Genomic DNA, 16951 nt, shown 5'->3' with positions numbered 1-16951 from the left:
TACCCAAATGTGAGTCAATTCGTTTATGTTTCTGAATGTGGTAATTAAACAGAGCAGCTCATTTGGTTAATTATCTGTGAGTCTGAACTGCCAAGTTATCAACAATTTCTAGTTCCACATTATTAATTCTGTCCAAACAGTGCATCCCATTTAGATCCTATTATAAATTAAACTTTGTTCATTTCTATATATATGGAGAAGGAGAAAATTCACCAGACTACTAGGAGCTAAAGAACTTCATTCATTTTCCTTTGAATAGTTTGATTTGGGGAGACATCCCCAGCCTCTCTAATCTTAGCTTTGTTATGTCCTGGAGTTATATTTCAGCTGATTGCTCAGTTAAACTGTCATGTCCTGTTAAAAGCTCTAGAGCATAAAGATTTTTGTGCTTCTAGTCTAGATCTCCAGGGTCCGAGGCTGATTGACTTACTGTGGAATAGAGCTTTTACTCTGATGCAGCTTCCCAAAGGAAGGGGAATACATTTCAATCAAAGACATACAATTCAAGCCACATATAGTTGTGGCCTGAGATTCATCAGTTGACAATCAAAGTCTCTGAGGGTCATCCACTGACATCTGGTGAACATCAGACACCAATTTTCCCTTTCCTTGTAAGTTAGGGAAACGCCCAAACTTTATCCACCCGAGAGATCACAAGAGCCACATTTGACAGCTCTGCCTTGTTTGTGAACCCCCAGCCCCAATTCTGCATATAGAGGTTCAATCCACTGAGATGACATGGCCCAATACAGAGCAGTCTGTCCTGATCCACGAAAATAGCAGCATCTAGGCCTGGCAGACCATCTGACGTTAAATACCTCTTCTTTTATCATTGCTGCTGCCAAAGATCTGTACCTTGGTTAGATTTGGGACCCGACTAGATTAGTGGGTCACAGGTGTGCTCAGAATAGAAGCTAATCTCACCCTGGGCATCTTGACTTTTGGTGCTCTGTTTGAACCCACAAGAATAACAAAAAAAATGGATATGCTTTCTCCATTACCTGATTTGTCTTCAACTAGGCATGGCATTGAAGCATCTGTGGTATATAATTAAATTTAAATCTTCAGTCTTGCCACCTATAGGCATAATAAGGCAAAGTTATGACTCAATATTGACATTACATCTTTATTTTATGGCAGTTTTTATGATTCACATGGTGTCATAAAGCTATAAAGTTCTTCATTTAGACAGATAAATAATAGGTGAAATTCTGGCACCACTGACGTCAGTAGACCTGACTTCTGTGGGCCTGGGATTTCGGTCAGTGTTTGTCCTTTCCCCTGGATATTTTTCCAAAAGCAAATAATTGCTCCAGGAAGATGCAGGCAAGCTTTTTTTTTTCTGCTAAGAGCTGTTAATTTCCTGGTCCCCAGCTGCAGCTCACCAGCTGTATATTTTAGTCTATTATCAGCATTTCTTTTTGCATTCTGAAAATTAATTTAATTTGGTATTTATAAAATACTCCTTCCAGGCTGGTGTCTGAGCACATGTACAAAAATGTATCAAGGCACATCACAAAACAAGTTAAAGACAAGGTTAAAAGAAAAAAGCATAGCTGCTTTTGGGTGTTGATCAGCTGCTGCATCCTGCCTCCGAGGTGGCTGCATTTCAATTAAGGGAGAAGAAATCCTGTGTATCTTGTATGTTACTCACCAGTTGTGAGGCTTAATTTATAAAACCTTTGATGCTTTAAGATGCTTAGGTGAAAGATGCTACAAGCATGTGGACTGTTGCTATTAATTATAGAGTTTCTGATGGTTCGTCATGATACCAGGCATTTGTTTGCAGAGAGATAACATTACAATTGGTATGTCAGCACTGTAGCTTCTTCCTGTTGTTATGCACCTTTGCAGCATACAGATGGTTTGTTTCAGGACCCTGTTAATGAAGGCTCTTCTCATAGACTACATCAGAATGAACCTGGAGAAAAAAGGATAGGACTTTAAAAGGAACATCAACCTGAAAGCTGAACAGAGGGAACTCTGAGTCTGCAGTAACTTGCATTTCTAACACTGACACATGCAGTAGAAAAGATTAGGTGTGTGGTTTCTTCAGTGCTTAGAGTTACTGGAATGCATTGCAATGAACTGGCTTTCTGGCATTTATCCCAGTTATTGTAGCTATGCCATTTATAGAAGGTCTGATTCAGGACTCTGTAACCCTGTGACATCTTGGGTGAGCCAGTGCTTCCTCCTGTGCTTCAGTTTCCCCATCTGCAGACCAGTGATAATCCCAACTAATTACCACCTAGGGAAGTGTGAGCATTCATGGAATATTTTAAAGAGAGATGAGATACTTCAGGTAACACTGGGACACAAAATGTTGTTATTCTGCTTCACATTAATTGCGCTTGTCATGGACTGCATATTAGACCTTTTCATTGGGAGACTTTAAAAAATTATAAAGAAACCTCAGGAAGGATTTCTGTAATGTTGGGAAATGAATGATGCAATGGAATTAATTGTTTGGGTTCTTTACTTTCTAGATCTCAGCTTATTAGTTTGCCCATGTCCACAATGGGCTTGCAAACTTGATTTATTAACAATATTTATACAGGTTTCCCTCACTGTATGCTGTACATGTGTTCCTGGAAAATGGCACATAACTTGAATTTGCATAAAAGGAACCCACTTTACAACGTAACAAATAGGGATACGTTCCAAGACCTCGGCTGTACTGATCCCCAGACCCATTTCTACCACTGATACAAGACAATTTTGGTACTCACCAACACCAGACAGTAAACACAAGCACAGGGAGAGGGGTAGGAGATAAGCTAGCAGGACGCTTAGAAGCCATAATGGGGATGGCAACTACAGAAATGTGTCACAGATAACGGGCGAGGAGCATAGATCCACACAGGTGCGCATCACTCCTACACGGCACCGCACAAAGCAGGTAACTGCGGGCACCCACCACACCAACTGCATAAAAGTGATTTTACCTTGCACAGAACAGATTTTTGGTATAAAAAGGATCATTGCATAAGGGCAAATTCGCACCTACAGAACCTGCACAAAGTGATGGAAACCTGTACTGCATTGCATGAAAAGAGGCCACCTTTGGAAATGAAACTGTAGGCACTCAGTTGAGTGGATGCTGACCTCGAGGCTTGAACTAGGTCAGACCGTGGCTCCAATTCTGCAAAGACTGTGTTTAGTTCCATGCACTGGTCTCACTGAAGGGCACGGGACTCTTCACCAGACATGGAGTGGAGCATGCGCGTACATCTCTCCAGGGCTGGGTGCTTCGTAAGGAGTATGTAGCCCAGGGGCGGGCAATTATTTCAGGCAGAGGGCCACTTACTGAGTTTTGGCAAGCCTTCGAGGGCTGCTTGACAGGCAGCCAGGGGCAGATAAATATTAATTTCCTAAATTTTTTAGGGGTCCCACGAACTGGATAGAATGGCCTGGCGGGCCGCATCCAGCCCATAAGCCACATTTTGCCCACTCCTGGTGTAGCCAGAAGACATTTGCATCCGCTGAAGTCACCGTCTATCATTGCATATACACTCGTCAAGAGGAAACTCAATTCTTTAGACTCTTGTCACACAATTGCCCATTATGGGCTCTTCTGGGCTTCCTCGGAAGCCTCTGGTGCAAGCCAGGCTAGCAGATTGATTAGGCAGGCCTGATTCCTACATTGTCTCTATTGGATTTTAAACTCCTTGAGGACGGGACTTGTTTATCCATTTCCTTCGGTGTTTGCATTGTGTTTGGTACACATACAGCTCTGTAGAAATAATAAATACTAACAACTCTGCATCCTAGTTCTCATGTCCTTTGTGGCAGAGGAAAACAGGTCCTGATAAACAAAGAGTGATTTATTTGTTTGCTTTTTTTTTTTCTTTTTTAAATAAAGAGTTCTGGGCATAGATGGACATGACTGCGGTCCACCCAGCATGTGCCCTTGGGTCCCTGATGCCCGACCGGAGCTGACCGTCCTGAAAGCTTTGCTGGTAAAACGAAATCAGGACAGGGGGATTTGGACCAAACGAGGATGCCTCAAGGCCGCGTGGAAGCACCGTAAGGTCACGCAAAGACACGGCGTTGTGGCATCACGTTGCACGGCACTGATAAGGACTTGACGCGTTGCAATGTCACGCGTGGGAAACACCGCCATTTCGAAAGGGAGCCGTGGCTGCTTCAGCGATGTTTCACGACAAGGCCGTGCTGTTATGATGTGGTGTCCCATGTCCAACGGCTGTCTGGTGACACAGTGATGATGTCATAACAGGTGACATCATTCCTTATGATGCCAAGGCGGGCGCTCTGCTCTCATTTCCTGTCACGCTCTGCATGACGTATCAGCCTGCGGCATCTTTAGCCTCGGCTGCACCCTTCTGTTGCACTATGGAGGCACGGAGGGTGGCTTGCTCTGAGGCGCATAGCTGAGGAGAAGCAGGTGGCTGGCAGTCACCCTTGAGCCCCTGGATGTGTCCGAGCCCCTGGAGCCGCTCCTTGCTGCAGCATTCTCCCACAGTCACGTTCAAAAGGCTGAGTTAGCCTTTTGGGGCCAACTCCCACCTCCTCCCCTCCCCTTACAACCAGCCTGTATCTTTCATGAGGTAAAACTCTCGCCCTTCTCCAATATGGCTCACTTTAGCCTCACTCAAGCAAGCACCTGCTGCCCCTATCCAAGATGGCTGCCCAGCGGAGCGCAAATTGGGCCCCCCCCCTTTTTTTTTTTTTCCCTTCTCCAAGATGGCTGCCCGGGACTCGGTCCCTTTACCTTTACCTGAGAGTCCGTCGCCTGACGTCTCGCCGGCCATCTTGGATGAGGTCAGGCGGCCCAGGTATTGGCGCCGGGCGTTTCCCGGGATGCCTCGCGCGTCCCCACCCCCCCGGAAGAAGGAGGCCTGGCGGTTGTTGACAACATGGCGGCGGCAGGCGGCTCCGCGGCAGGACGAGGAGGGAGAGAAGGCGGCAGGAGGAGGAAGGAGTCTCGCTCGTAGGGAGCCCCGCTCGCTGCCCCCCTCCCGCCCCGCGGCGCCATGTCCTTCTTCAGGCGGAAAGGTAGCCGGGGGGGTCGGCCTCCCGCTGCCTGCCACGCGCGGGGGCTGCTCCTGCTGCCTCGGGGAGCCGCCAGACCCATCTCGGGGCCCTCCTCGCTCGCGTCTCCAAGGGCGGGTTGTATCCAGGAGCCTTTGGGAAAGCATTTTCACAAGGCCCTGGTCCTCTGCCAGCCTGCTGTGGCAGCCCAGGGTGCTCCCAGGTCCTTTTTGGGTCGTCCCCAGGGTGCCTTGAGGTCCTTTTCAGGTTGTCCCCAGGCTGCTGGGGCACCCCGGGGTGCTCTAAGGTCCTTACCAGGGTGCTGCGTGGTGTTGGCAGGGTTCGGTGGATGAATGAGAGTCACAAGGTAAACCAGGAGGTTTCCAGGAGGAATCTGCAGTCCTTACAGCATTGGTTCTGGCCTGCTGTGGTTCTTGTGGGACCTTTGCAACAGAGGCATCGCTTTACTCTTTTTATCTTTTTTTTCCCCCTGTAATCGAAAAAACAAGTGAAAACAAAAGGCTGGCGTTTTCTTAGATGCGCCGGGAGTCTTATCAGGGGGCCGCCAGGAGTCTCAAAATGTTGAGCAGCACTGGGCTAAGAGCTTTGAGATAGTTAACAACTGCATGTTGTATGCAACTTATTTTCTTGCTGGTTAGATAAGTGCAAGTGACGTTTTTGCATGAATCCGCCTAATCCTGCAAGCCTTCCCCTTAAATTGGCCAAATGAAGGTAATAGCTAAAGTTAGTACTGTCATGGCATAGTAAAACATTTTTTTGTTAAGCATGTGGTAGTGGTAGCCACAGTCAAGACCTTATTGTACTGAGAGCTATATAAAAGTGCAGGCAGCGCTTGCCTGAAATAAATTTTTAATTTTTCAACTGTATTTATAGAAATTGCATAGCATTAAAAAAAATATTTCCTAATTAGCCTTTTGGTACAATGAGTACAATTAATTCTGGAGTCATTTGGAAGCTGGTCACCATGTGCTTGTGCAAAGATTCAAGGAGATGCATATTAACTTCTGAAGAGCCGCATGCAGCTCGGGAGCCGCAGGTTGGCCACCCTGGCTTAGATTCTGTGGCTGAGTTGGCATGAAATGGTCCACTGAAGCATGATGGCTTTACATAACAAGGCGCTGAAATCTTCAGTTCATAGTCTGCCTCTGGAAAAGTTGTCTCAGCCAAGAAATGAAAGTAAACTGTGCTGAGTTACAGAAGAATGAAGTTAAGAAACACCCACACAAATTTTGATTAGGAGTGCAAACAAAAAGTAGCAAAATTTGAAATGCATGGCAGATATTTTGGGTTAGGCAGTGAAGAACTGTTCTCCTGTATTTATTGCTTGTAAATGAAATGCTAGTAAATATGCTTTATCTGCTGTTAGAAATGAAGGTACTTAAATGTTTTTTCCCATGCCAGTAGTGTTGAGCACTAAAGCATGAACCCAGAAAGTGTGGAGAGCTTTCAGGTCCTTCTGGGACCTTTGTTAGGTACTTCATAAACTTGTTCATGTTCATCCACTTCTCAAATCAGGCTACTGGACAATACTCGAATGTTGCGGTGTCCCATGTTTCAGTCTTCTGGTTTGAAGTTGATGACACTGCTTCCCATGTCTGATCTGGAGAAGTTATGATAAAACAATTGCAACAAAAAAAGGCTTGTCATATAAATGGCAAACAACTGGAACGTAAAGAATACAGTTGGGTAAATATGTAAAAGAAATATTTAAAAAAATGCAAGGTTTTAGAGCCAAATATTTTTCCCCCCTTCAGGGTGTGTGTGTGTGGTCACATTACATTTCCCTGTTCTTTTGAAAGTAAAACACTCCTGTTACTTTCTGGAACGTGAATCATTCTATACAGCCTGTAGTGTAACAAACCCTTAATATGCACAGGGCAGGCTTTTGATGGGAAATTGCTTCCATATTTGAAGCTGTAATCCAAATGATTTTGATGCTTTTTAGATGCTGTGAAAATCAATCCTGACCATCTGCGGTACGGTAGTTTTAGTAAAAGTATAAATCTTTCAAGAACTTCTACAACAGTTAAGTAGCTGTTTTGAGGTTCTCGTAAAGCGCCTTTTTTTTTTTTCTGGAAAATGAAATCCAAGCCGTGTGTTTTGGGAAATGAGACTGCAAGTTAAGAGAGCTTTTATTATCTGGGCTTCTGGTTTCACCTGAGATGACAGGACTTGATCTTGTAAGTTTTCACAGCTGCTGTAGCAGTACTGAAACATTCCCTTTATCTTGGGGAATAAATGCAGTAAAAATAGCTTTAACTCCAGCTCTTAATGAGAGAAGTTCCAAGACTTATGAAGCCTGTGAAGGGATATGCAAGTGCCATAGATTTATACTGTTGAATAGCCCTATAGAACATAATAAAGCCAGCGATTAACTAATGGTCAGATACAGAAGATTCTTCAACCCTGTATATTTTTGTGTTTTGGGAACTTTTATTAAATAAAAGCTGTTTAATCTGGGAGGGGGAATTTTGGTACAAAAGCAAGTGAAATCCAAGAAAAACAAATACAGAGATTTCTGTATGAAGGAATGGCTGGATATCAAGTAGAGGGGGGCTGCATGAGAGAATATTCTGACTAATGAATCTGGGGTTATTGCATATGGCAATTGTAGATGAAATGAAGTGTGTTGTTGTGGCACTTCTTTGTTGGGGGTTAGGCGGGAGAGGGATGTGAACTGTGTTCTGGATTGTATTAATAGGAATATTATTTAGCGTGAGGAAGGTAGTTGTCCTGTTCTTATGGGAAATATTTAGGTCCCAGAGAGCTGCTTAGGTCCCGCCTGTTGGAAAAGCCAGACCAATTGGTGTTGTCGCAATAAATAATAGGACTTACTGAAAGCCTTAACCCTCTTATATTTTAAAAAAGCATTAGGTAAGTGCACAAAATGCTACAGCTGTGTTTGTGGAGACTGTTGGGAAAGGGTAAGAAAAACTTATCTCCAAACATTTAGAGAGATCCCCCAGATAGGGAACTAATCCACTAACTTGCAAGTTGATGAGGCTGGGCCATAAAGTAACAAGCTAGGGAAATACAGAGAGGATGGTAAAAAAGAACTTAAACTGAATGATAGGCAATCACAGATGGTCATAGAAGGTTATGCCATTCCCCAAGGTCAGATTACAAACTCATCTATTGCACATAGCTTTGAAATAATGTAAGCAGCCCTGCCATAATGCAAGAAGAAGGGCTAATTGAACTATGCGTCAAATAATTGTGTGCATTCATACAAAAGCAACAGATGCACAGAGCAGCTCAGACTTTTTCATCCTTCTGAACAAACCACTTAAACGAATTCATATTACAATGGTTAGACCTTATGTGGTAGGCTTCAGGTAAGCTGGCTGCGTTAGTCCCCTGAAAAGGAAGGCAGTGGTGGAAATTTTGACAGACATTTAGCTCTAATATACTTAGTTATCATTTATATTCAGAATTGGCTTCATGTACATGAAATTACATCTTCCTTGGCTCAAGCCGATGTGGAGGTAAAACTCCTATGGTGAAATGTTATTCCTTTAAAAGGTAGCCTAGTTCCTGGTCTTGTTATTCCTTTATCTATAACTGGTGCTTTGTAAATGTGTTATTTTAGGCTGACAGTGACATAGGAATACTTCTGCATCAAATATCATAAGCAGAGGTGGCAATGTTAGCTACCAGTTCACGTTACTGGTAATAAGTTAATAATTAGGTAAAAAGGAAGAGAGTAGTTACTGGGGAGGGGGCGGGGGAGGACAAGTGACAATCTTAGTCTAACTCAGTTAGACTTTGGAAAACTGTTGAGGGAAGCCCTGGGATTCCCATCATTAATAGTCCAGGCTAGACTTGTTGGGTGCAGTATTAAGAACATTTAAGGGAGAAGGAAATGATACAATGTTGATGCAGCATAAGAAACAATTTATCCTCAGCAGCCCAGTTAATATCCCAAGTATGCACTGTTTTGTCTTGGCTGCTTTTTCTCTGGACAGTAGTGTTCAGTCCCTCTGCTCGAACCTGGTCATCCTAAATATTTTTTTTTTAACATTCCCGATGAAGTATAAATGGATAGTTTTGTATACAGCAGCAGATAATTCCAGGTTGCTTAATTGAAGCTTCAACCCCTGTTCCAGAACGAAAGTGCTAACCTCTGGTATAAAATGCTGAGTTGCTAATTCATGGGGCTGCATCTATACTTCCGATTGAAATGGCTGGCAGAATGATAATGCTGCAGTCACTATTGTGTAGGACAGTTATGTAACTGGAGATTGCAATTCCTCTTAAATATTTAAAATGTTTAAATATGGGGCAAGAGCTTTTTAAAAAATGTGTTAATGTTTTGCAGTGTAAAAAATTTATTCTAAATAGTTGTGATTTGTGTAGGTTGTATCTGGAAGCTTTCCAAGGGCAGTGTTCAATAAGTGACCTATTTGTAGCAATATTTGTTTCCAGCATGTAGTGGCTTAAGGAGGTTTTAAAACTCACCATTCCACATAAAATATTTAACATGTTCTCAAATTACATTATTTTAATTCTCTTTGCATTTATTATTTTAATTGCATCAGACTACTTTGCCATATTGCCCTTACTTTTTTTTTTCAAAAGACAATTTTATAGGCGTGGGTTGTCTAACAATGATGCCTCATTACTATGCTCGTATATTGTCATTGCGTTTCAGATGTCCAAAACACTGTTCAGACAGTGTGACAGATCTGCTCTCTACCCCAAACAGCTTAAAACCTAAAATGTTCCTTATGAATACTTAAATATGATGTTTTAATTAATTTACACAGAATGCTAGCTACTCAAAATTTATTTTTGTCTCTATAATTAAGAGTGCCATTTCTTCTGGGTGCTTCTAATGTCTCAGGTGACAGACAGCAACTTCCCAACCTGTCATCCATCATGAGGGAAGCTTGTCGTTTCATAGGTTCATAGATGTAGGGTCAGAAGGGACCTGAGCAGATTATCAAGTCTGACCCCCTGCCCTGGGCTGGAATGAATACTGGGCTCATATGACCCCTGGTAAATTTAAGCTCATATAACCCCAGCTAGGTAATTATCTAGCCTCCTCTTAAAGACCCCTAAGGTAGGAGCGAGCACCACTTCCCTTGGAAGCTGGTTCCAGATCTTGGCTGCCCTGACTGTGAAGTAGTGCCTCCTGATGTGTAGCTTGAACCTACTCTCAATCAACATGTGGCCGTTATTCCTTGTTATTCCGGGAGGCGCTCGGAGGAACAGAGTCTCACCCATTCCCCTCTGGTCCCCACTGGTAAGTTTATAGACAGCCACTAGATCTCTCTCAGCCTTCTCTTATGGAGGCTGAACAGGTTCAGGTCCCGGTCCTGTAGCCTCTCCTCATAGGGCCTGCCTTGCTGCCGCCTGATCATGCGAGTGGCCCTCCTCCAGATCCTCTCGATGCTGGCCACGTCCCTCCTGAAGTGCAGTGTCCAGAACTGGACACGGTACTCCAACTGTGGCCTGACCAGTGTTTCATAGAGGGGGAGGATCACCTCCTTGGACCTGCTTGAACTGCATCTGTGGATGCATGACAAGGTGCAGTTGGCCTTACTGACCGCATTGTCACGTTGGCGGCCCATGTTCGTTTTAGAATCGATAATGACTCCAAGATCTCTCTCTGCCACTGAGCTTTCGAGAAGAAAGTTCCCCAGCCTGTAGGTATGCTGCTGGTTCTTCCTGCCCGAGTGCAGTACCCTGTACTTGTCAGTGTTGAATCGCATCCTATTCTCATTCACCCACCCCTGTAACCTGTCCAGGTCCAGCTGTATCCTGTCCCTCCCTTCTAGTGTGCCCACATTGCCGCAAATCTTGGTGTCGTTAGCAAATTTTAACAGGGTGCTTTTCACCCCCTCGTCCAAGTTGCTAATAAAGAGCTTGAACAGTGCAGGCCCAAGGACCAAGCCCCAGGGGACTCCACTGCCCACATCCCTCCAGGTTGAATGTGACCCATCTACCACCACTCTCTGAGTGTGGCCCCTCGGCCAATTTGCGATCTGTCTGACTGTGTAGGCATCAGTGCCGCAGTCGCCTAGCTTTTTAATGAAAATGGGGTGGGAGACCGTGTTGAAGGCCCTGCTGAAGTCCAGAAAGACTACATCCACCGCGACACCTGCATCCAAGGATTTTGTGACCTGATTGTAGAAGGCCACCAGCTTGGTCTGACCGGACCTGCCCCTAATGAATCTGTGTTGGTTGCCCTTGAGCATCCTCCCCCCTGCTGGTCCCTCCCAGATGTGCTCCTGGATAATTTTCTCAAAGAGTTTCCCCAGGACTGAAGTAAGACTAACAGGCCTATACTTGCCTGGGTCCTCCCTTTTTTGAAAATGGGGAACACATTGGTCGTCTTCCAGGCTTCTCGCACCTGACCAGAGCACCATGACTGCTCGTGAGGCCTTGCCAGGGGCCCCGCAATGACCCCCGCCAATTCCCTCAGCACCCTGGGGTGGAGAGTGTCTGGACCTGCTGATTTGAACACGTCCAGACCCTCCAAAAGTTCCCTAACTCGGGTCCTCCCTGACTCTAGGCTTGGTGAAGTCTCTCCTGAGTCCGTCCTGAATCCCAGTCGGGGAGAAGTCCTGGTCCCTGCTCTAAGCAGTTGTATTAGTCAAGACGGTAATAAGTCTACAAGGGTCAATTGTGCAAGTATTTGGGATGCTGACAGGCCTGGAATCCTCTGCCACGCCCCCCCCCCCAAGAAAAACAATGCTTTATTGGAAGAGGAAGCACGTTGGTTCAAACTGGCTCCCCAGCATATGTATAGATTGTGTGCTTTAGCAGGGCAGTTTTGGTGCTTTTTCTAAAGCTGAATTGAATCTGCTATTAGATAAGTGTGAAAAATACAGACATCAGGCAGGCTGGGGCAAACTAATGCAATGCCTCTTCTGGGGCATGCGCTGTGCTTGGCGCAGGGGCACACTGAGCTGGACATAAAGCGCTATTATTGGTTTTATGGGAGGTTTTTTCCATGTCTGTAAGCAGCCTTGGCTATTTAGTTAATGCCTTTTGTAAGATGTTACAGGGCTTGGGTAGTTCTGACTGACCTTCCCTCCAGGAAGGTCAATCACACCTGACATCTCTGCATCCCCAGAATTTGAACACATTTCCTGTAAATTTTGGCTAATGGTGCTGTTTGCTGGAAACCAAGTAGTTTGCAGCAATGCAGACAACAGGAAGTACCTGGGGAAGTTGATAGAGGAAGATGCCCTTATGTGGCACGTGCACCCTAATGTGCATATATGGGTTCCTTGTCTTCACATGGAGTTCATCTTTGGAGACAGCCTGCAGTAGCGACAGGGGGTCACATACACCAAACAGACCAGTGGTTGGAGTCAAGGAGAACACTGTGTTTTCTGTAGGAGGAAGTTGATTTAAAAAATGCTTGAATTTCTTGGTGTGTGATATGAGCATACCAATAATTCCATACATGGTAGGGTTGTTCTGAGGCTTGGATAGTATTTTTGAAGTTTGAATTTCAAAAGGAGTCTTTTTGAAACTGAAAGCACAGTATGCAAGTGGTTCCAGAAGTATCTTTGCTCAATTGTGTTAAATTTTGAGTTTCCAACCTTTAATGTCTATTAACATATCCATTTCTTCACGTTGTTGGTGCAAAATAACCATTTCTAATGTCTGGTAGCAGACCAAGTATTTGGCAACAGTTGTTATCTGATTGGCTGCAATCACCAGTCCTAAACCAAGCCTAAATTTTTAAAAGCTTTGTCCCATGTATAGATGAACTACATATGTTCAAAGTAAATGTAGTAAAATTCATTTTGTGTCAAAGTAAAGTTGTTGATAGAATTTTAATTCAAGATATGCTGAGCTTCTAGTGTGTGATCACCCTGCACAAAATGTAGTTCATGCACTTATGTGTGTGCATTTGCATGGGCACAAAATATTAGGTCTTGGGCAAGCTGGCAGGTGCTGTTGCCAATAGCAAGGCTGAAAAGTACTTACAATTCTCAGTCACTGGTTAGGAACTATTCTGGGGACAGACGTAACGTATCTAACTCGGAGCTTCCCAAAATTAGTTCCCCAAATACCCACTCTTGGCCTTGGGGAAGCTCTTTGGTAAAATGGTGCTGACCTGCCACTTGTTTCTGGGTATTAAACTGCATTAAAATAAATTACATGCGTTGCAATATAGATAACTGTTGTAGTTTTCAGAATGTAAAGGCAAGGGCCACAGGGCAGGTAAGAAGGATGTACATGCAAATATCACAGTTCCTGATTTAGCAGATGGAAAAAGAGCACAATTAAACATGAAGTGCTGTGTGTCGGGGGGAGTCTTACTACATATACATGTCGGAAGACTATAGAGATGCTTCCTAGATAACTGAGCTGTAAATGCATTCCCCGCGAATTTGGTTTGTCATGTCTCTTGAACAATCATGGTTAGAAGTTTATAAGAGCGAGTAGACCTTTTATACATACTTAAAAAAATCTTTCTGACAAGATTCTTGAAGGCACTCTTACTTCTTGTGGTTTTACTTGGCATTAAAACAGGACATGTGTAAGTGAATTTTGCAAGGTTTGCTTACCTAGTTTTGTATGGAATTGTGTGTCCTTTTCACCTTCACAAAAGTTGGTTCTCTCTGTTGCTTTTCTAAAATTATTTCTTGGCAACTTTATGCAAGAAAACTCTTTATTTGGACTTTTTCCCAGCTTGGACTTGAGAGTTTCTTAATATGGTGCTGGTTTTCTTTTGTTTCAATTAGTTTTGAATGTCCCTCATTATTTCAGATGAACGTTTTGAATAATGAGATGTGATCATATAGAGTACTGACGGGTAATGTGGAGGAGGGGTGCAGATGGCAGGACCTAGAATGGGCTCCCAGGAGGAGGTTGGCCTGCCCTTCGTCATTCAGCTGTGTGCTGTTTCAGGATATATGTCTAATCAAACATTATTTGGACCCTTGGCCTTTATTGGCCCTAACGGCAATGCTAGGTAAACATGAAAATTTAGGAATAAAACAAGACTGGAATAGCTATTAATATCTCATATTAGAACCTACACTTTACATCTAACATAGGCACTAATGAAAGTGGAAGTTGACAGAAGCAATTTATGTATGTTTTTCTGTTGAGGAAAATGGTAATCTTTGCTCATGTAAAACAGATTTCCATTTTCTAGTATTTATAGTCTTGTTATTATTGGATTGGTAAATAGGTAGACTTGTCTCTGTTCCACTAGAAAAGTAGTAAATTGTCGAAGGGTAAAGCTTTAGGCAAAATACATTATAATGTTGCATTAACTATTTTTTATTTAGTTGTACTGTATTTTCCCCAAATTAGTAATCTGTTTTCTCTGTGCTTCTCTGATGTGGGAATAAGCTGCCCTCTTGGTGTGCAACCCTGGTAGTTCATTTTGCTGTGTACCTTTTGACTATCATTGACTAACTTACAATTTCCCCATCCATTCTTTTGCTGTACTGCTTAAGTCCTTAGGTCTTGTTCCGTGGTGTTCCTTTATATTTAGAATATCGTCCTTTACAAGCTTTCTAAAAAAATTCCCCTTTTTTCTCACCAGAAAATCTATGTTGCTTCAAGAGCAGTTAGCTCTGGTATTTTAGCACTGTTGCTTCTATAGCTCTGAATGCTGTGTAAATTCAAGAGACATGGAGCCAGTCCCTGATTACTGGAGTGCCCAGTGCTATACAGACGTGTCCTGTCCATGTAGTGATGTAGGGATGTAATTTTTCCAAAGCCATGTGCATCCAGCTCGTCCTCTTAATTGCTTTATGTTCTGAATTTATTTTAAACAAGAAAATGGAGAGAACAAGGTGACCTATAAGATATGCCATGTACAAAATGCATCTTTCAGGATGTTGTAATATAAACGCTCTAGTTTTGTAACATTTTAATCTCTTAAGAATTTTGTGTGCCCCCTTGGGTGTCAGGTTTGGCATCAAATCTTGACATTCCTAGTTGGTTACTGGATACATGCATGGGATTTGAAAACAGCAAATATTTTAAAACAAAAAGATTATTTACTTCTTCCATTATCTGCTTAAACCCTAGGTTTGGGATTTTGTTGTTATTTTTAAGGAGTTTATGCTGTTACATGTGCTAGAAATGGCTTCTTTTGCTTTAACACCTTTCTTCATATTTTTGCAGTGAAAGGCAGAGAACAAGAGAAGACCTCAGATGTGAAGGCAATTAAAAGTAAGATTAAGATTTACTTCCTCTGTAAAGTTCAGGTTCATAACACTGGCTACCATCTATACATATTTTTATCCAGCCGTTAATTTCCCTGCAGTTGAACAGGACAGTGCCTTGGCCAGGGGTGGATGGGAGAAGTAAATCTGTCTCCAAGTAGCCTAAATAAATTTGAAGACTAATCTTCCCTGATCATCTTATCAGATCTGGAAGTAAGGAAGCTTATTCAATTCTTTTCCAGCCCTGGGCTTTTTTCAAAATGTTCATAATATTCAGTATATCCAACCACTTGGCAAACAGTGATTATTCCTTATCTACAGCAAATTGCTTTCTGTGGTTCCTTAGGTGCTTTTGGTGGTATGCTATTTATTTCACAGTTTTCATAATGTGGCTTTGGATTGCCTGACTGACATAACAGGAAATCAGGGTCAGATCTAGTTTGTTGGCATAAATATGCAGTAACTTAATTTGAACATGAAGCTCTGAATCATGTTCAGAAGGAATGGCAACCCTAATGTTATATAGCACAGAGACTTGGTAGTAATTGCTGCTGGGAGAAAAAAAATCTTGAATGCAGGCAACAATCAGCATAGCATATTAAATCATGGGAACAGACCCTCTGACTTGTCAGTTGTCTAAACTGTACATGTATCAATTTCCTTTCAGTAAGGCCACAATCATTCAGGTGCTTTTATGTGCTTCAGGTATAATTTTTTTTTAGTACTTTACATGAAGTACTGAATTGTCTTTTTGAAGCAGTATAGGAAATAGAGTCAACCTACCCAAGCTTGTCGGAGGCCCTGTGATCAAAGTTCAGGAGAGTTTGGCAATTAGCTAAGGAAAAGCTAGAGTTGCCCACGATGGAAATAAAATTAAAACTTTACAGATTATTCAGTTGATTACAGAACAAGCTGCTCATAGTGAATAAAGTGGAAGCATCTTCCTAGTCTGGCAGAACACGCTTCAGTGAACTGCACCCTTTGAGATTAGAGGTTTCGTGCTATGTACAGATTGCAAAGTAGATGCCTCCTCCTTGGAGCTGATTGAACGCATCACCTTATTCCCATAGTGTTCATTAAGAGTAAACTTGTCTCATTTGGAAAGACACATCATATGGGTGTCTCCTGTTCTGCAAATAATCCACCATTGCTGTCATCGGCTAAGCAACTGGCTGCTTTCTGCAGGCTTGGGAAAATATGCATCTTTATTCCAGCAGGCGTTACATACCAAAGACTTCTTGGAGGGTAGCTTGAAGAATTTCGGTACCATATATTTCAGCATGAGGAAAATATTCAAGCCTCTTTCGTTTTCTCTATCTCTAGTGACAGCTTGTCAGAAACAGGGCTGTGGTGACATTTATCCAGGCATACATATTCAAACAAGTGGAGGTAGACTGTTTTTTACCCAAAGCTGTAGTATGTTGTTTGTGTAGCTTGGCTTTGTAAAAGTAACCTGGTAGGCAAAGATAGAAGTACAGGTGGTAGGGTAGGGGGAAGGACCCCATGAGTCTTCTCAGATGGATAGAAAACAGCATTGAGGTGTGACATGTAGGGGCCAACTTCTTTTACCTTCTTGCCTGGATGTGCCCTAAGATATGGGAAAGATGAAGCTATAAAGCTATTAAAACAAGCTTTTTTGACACATCAATACCATGAATTGGTAGGAATTAGGTCCTTGAGGTGGTAGTGGGCTTGGATAAATGCTTTTCTATTCTCCACCAAGGTCAGGAGGTGAAAGGCCATCTAGACTGACATCCTAGTCAAATTTATTATCTCCAAAGTCTGCAGAA

The 16951-nt window shown here is 43.0% G+C and overlaps 1 protein-coding gene across 1 annotated transcript in view; it reads left to right on the top strand.

The window, feature by feature from the left end:
- The first annotated feature begins 4689 nt into the window (after positions 1–4689).
- Positions 4690–16951, top strand: part of AKAP10 (A-kinase anchoring protein 10) — a 29255-nt gene continuing 16993 nt past the window's right edge. Inside the window, 3 exon segments of the mRNA XM_019545736.1 lie at positions 4690–4980; positions 4983–5016; positions 15121–15168. Coding sequence (XP_019401281.1) covers positions 4705–4980; positions 4983–5016; positions 15121–15168 — 358 coding nt within the window. The 5' untranslated portion in view covers positions 4690–4704.

The sequence above is a fragment of the Crocodylus porosus genome, unplaced genomic scaffold, assembly GCF_001723895.1.
Source record: "Crocodylus porosus isolate Cpor-Errol unplaced genomic scaffold, CroPor_comp1, whole genome shotgun sequence".
NCBI lineage: Eukaryota > Metazoa > Chordata > Crocodylia > Crocodylidae > Crocodylus > Crocodylus porosus.
This window is presented reverse-complemented; position numbering and strand designations above follow the sequence as displayed.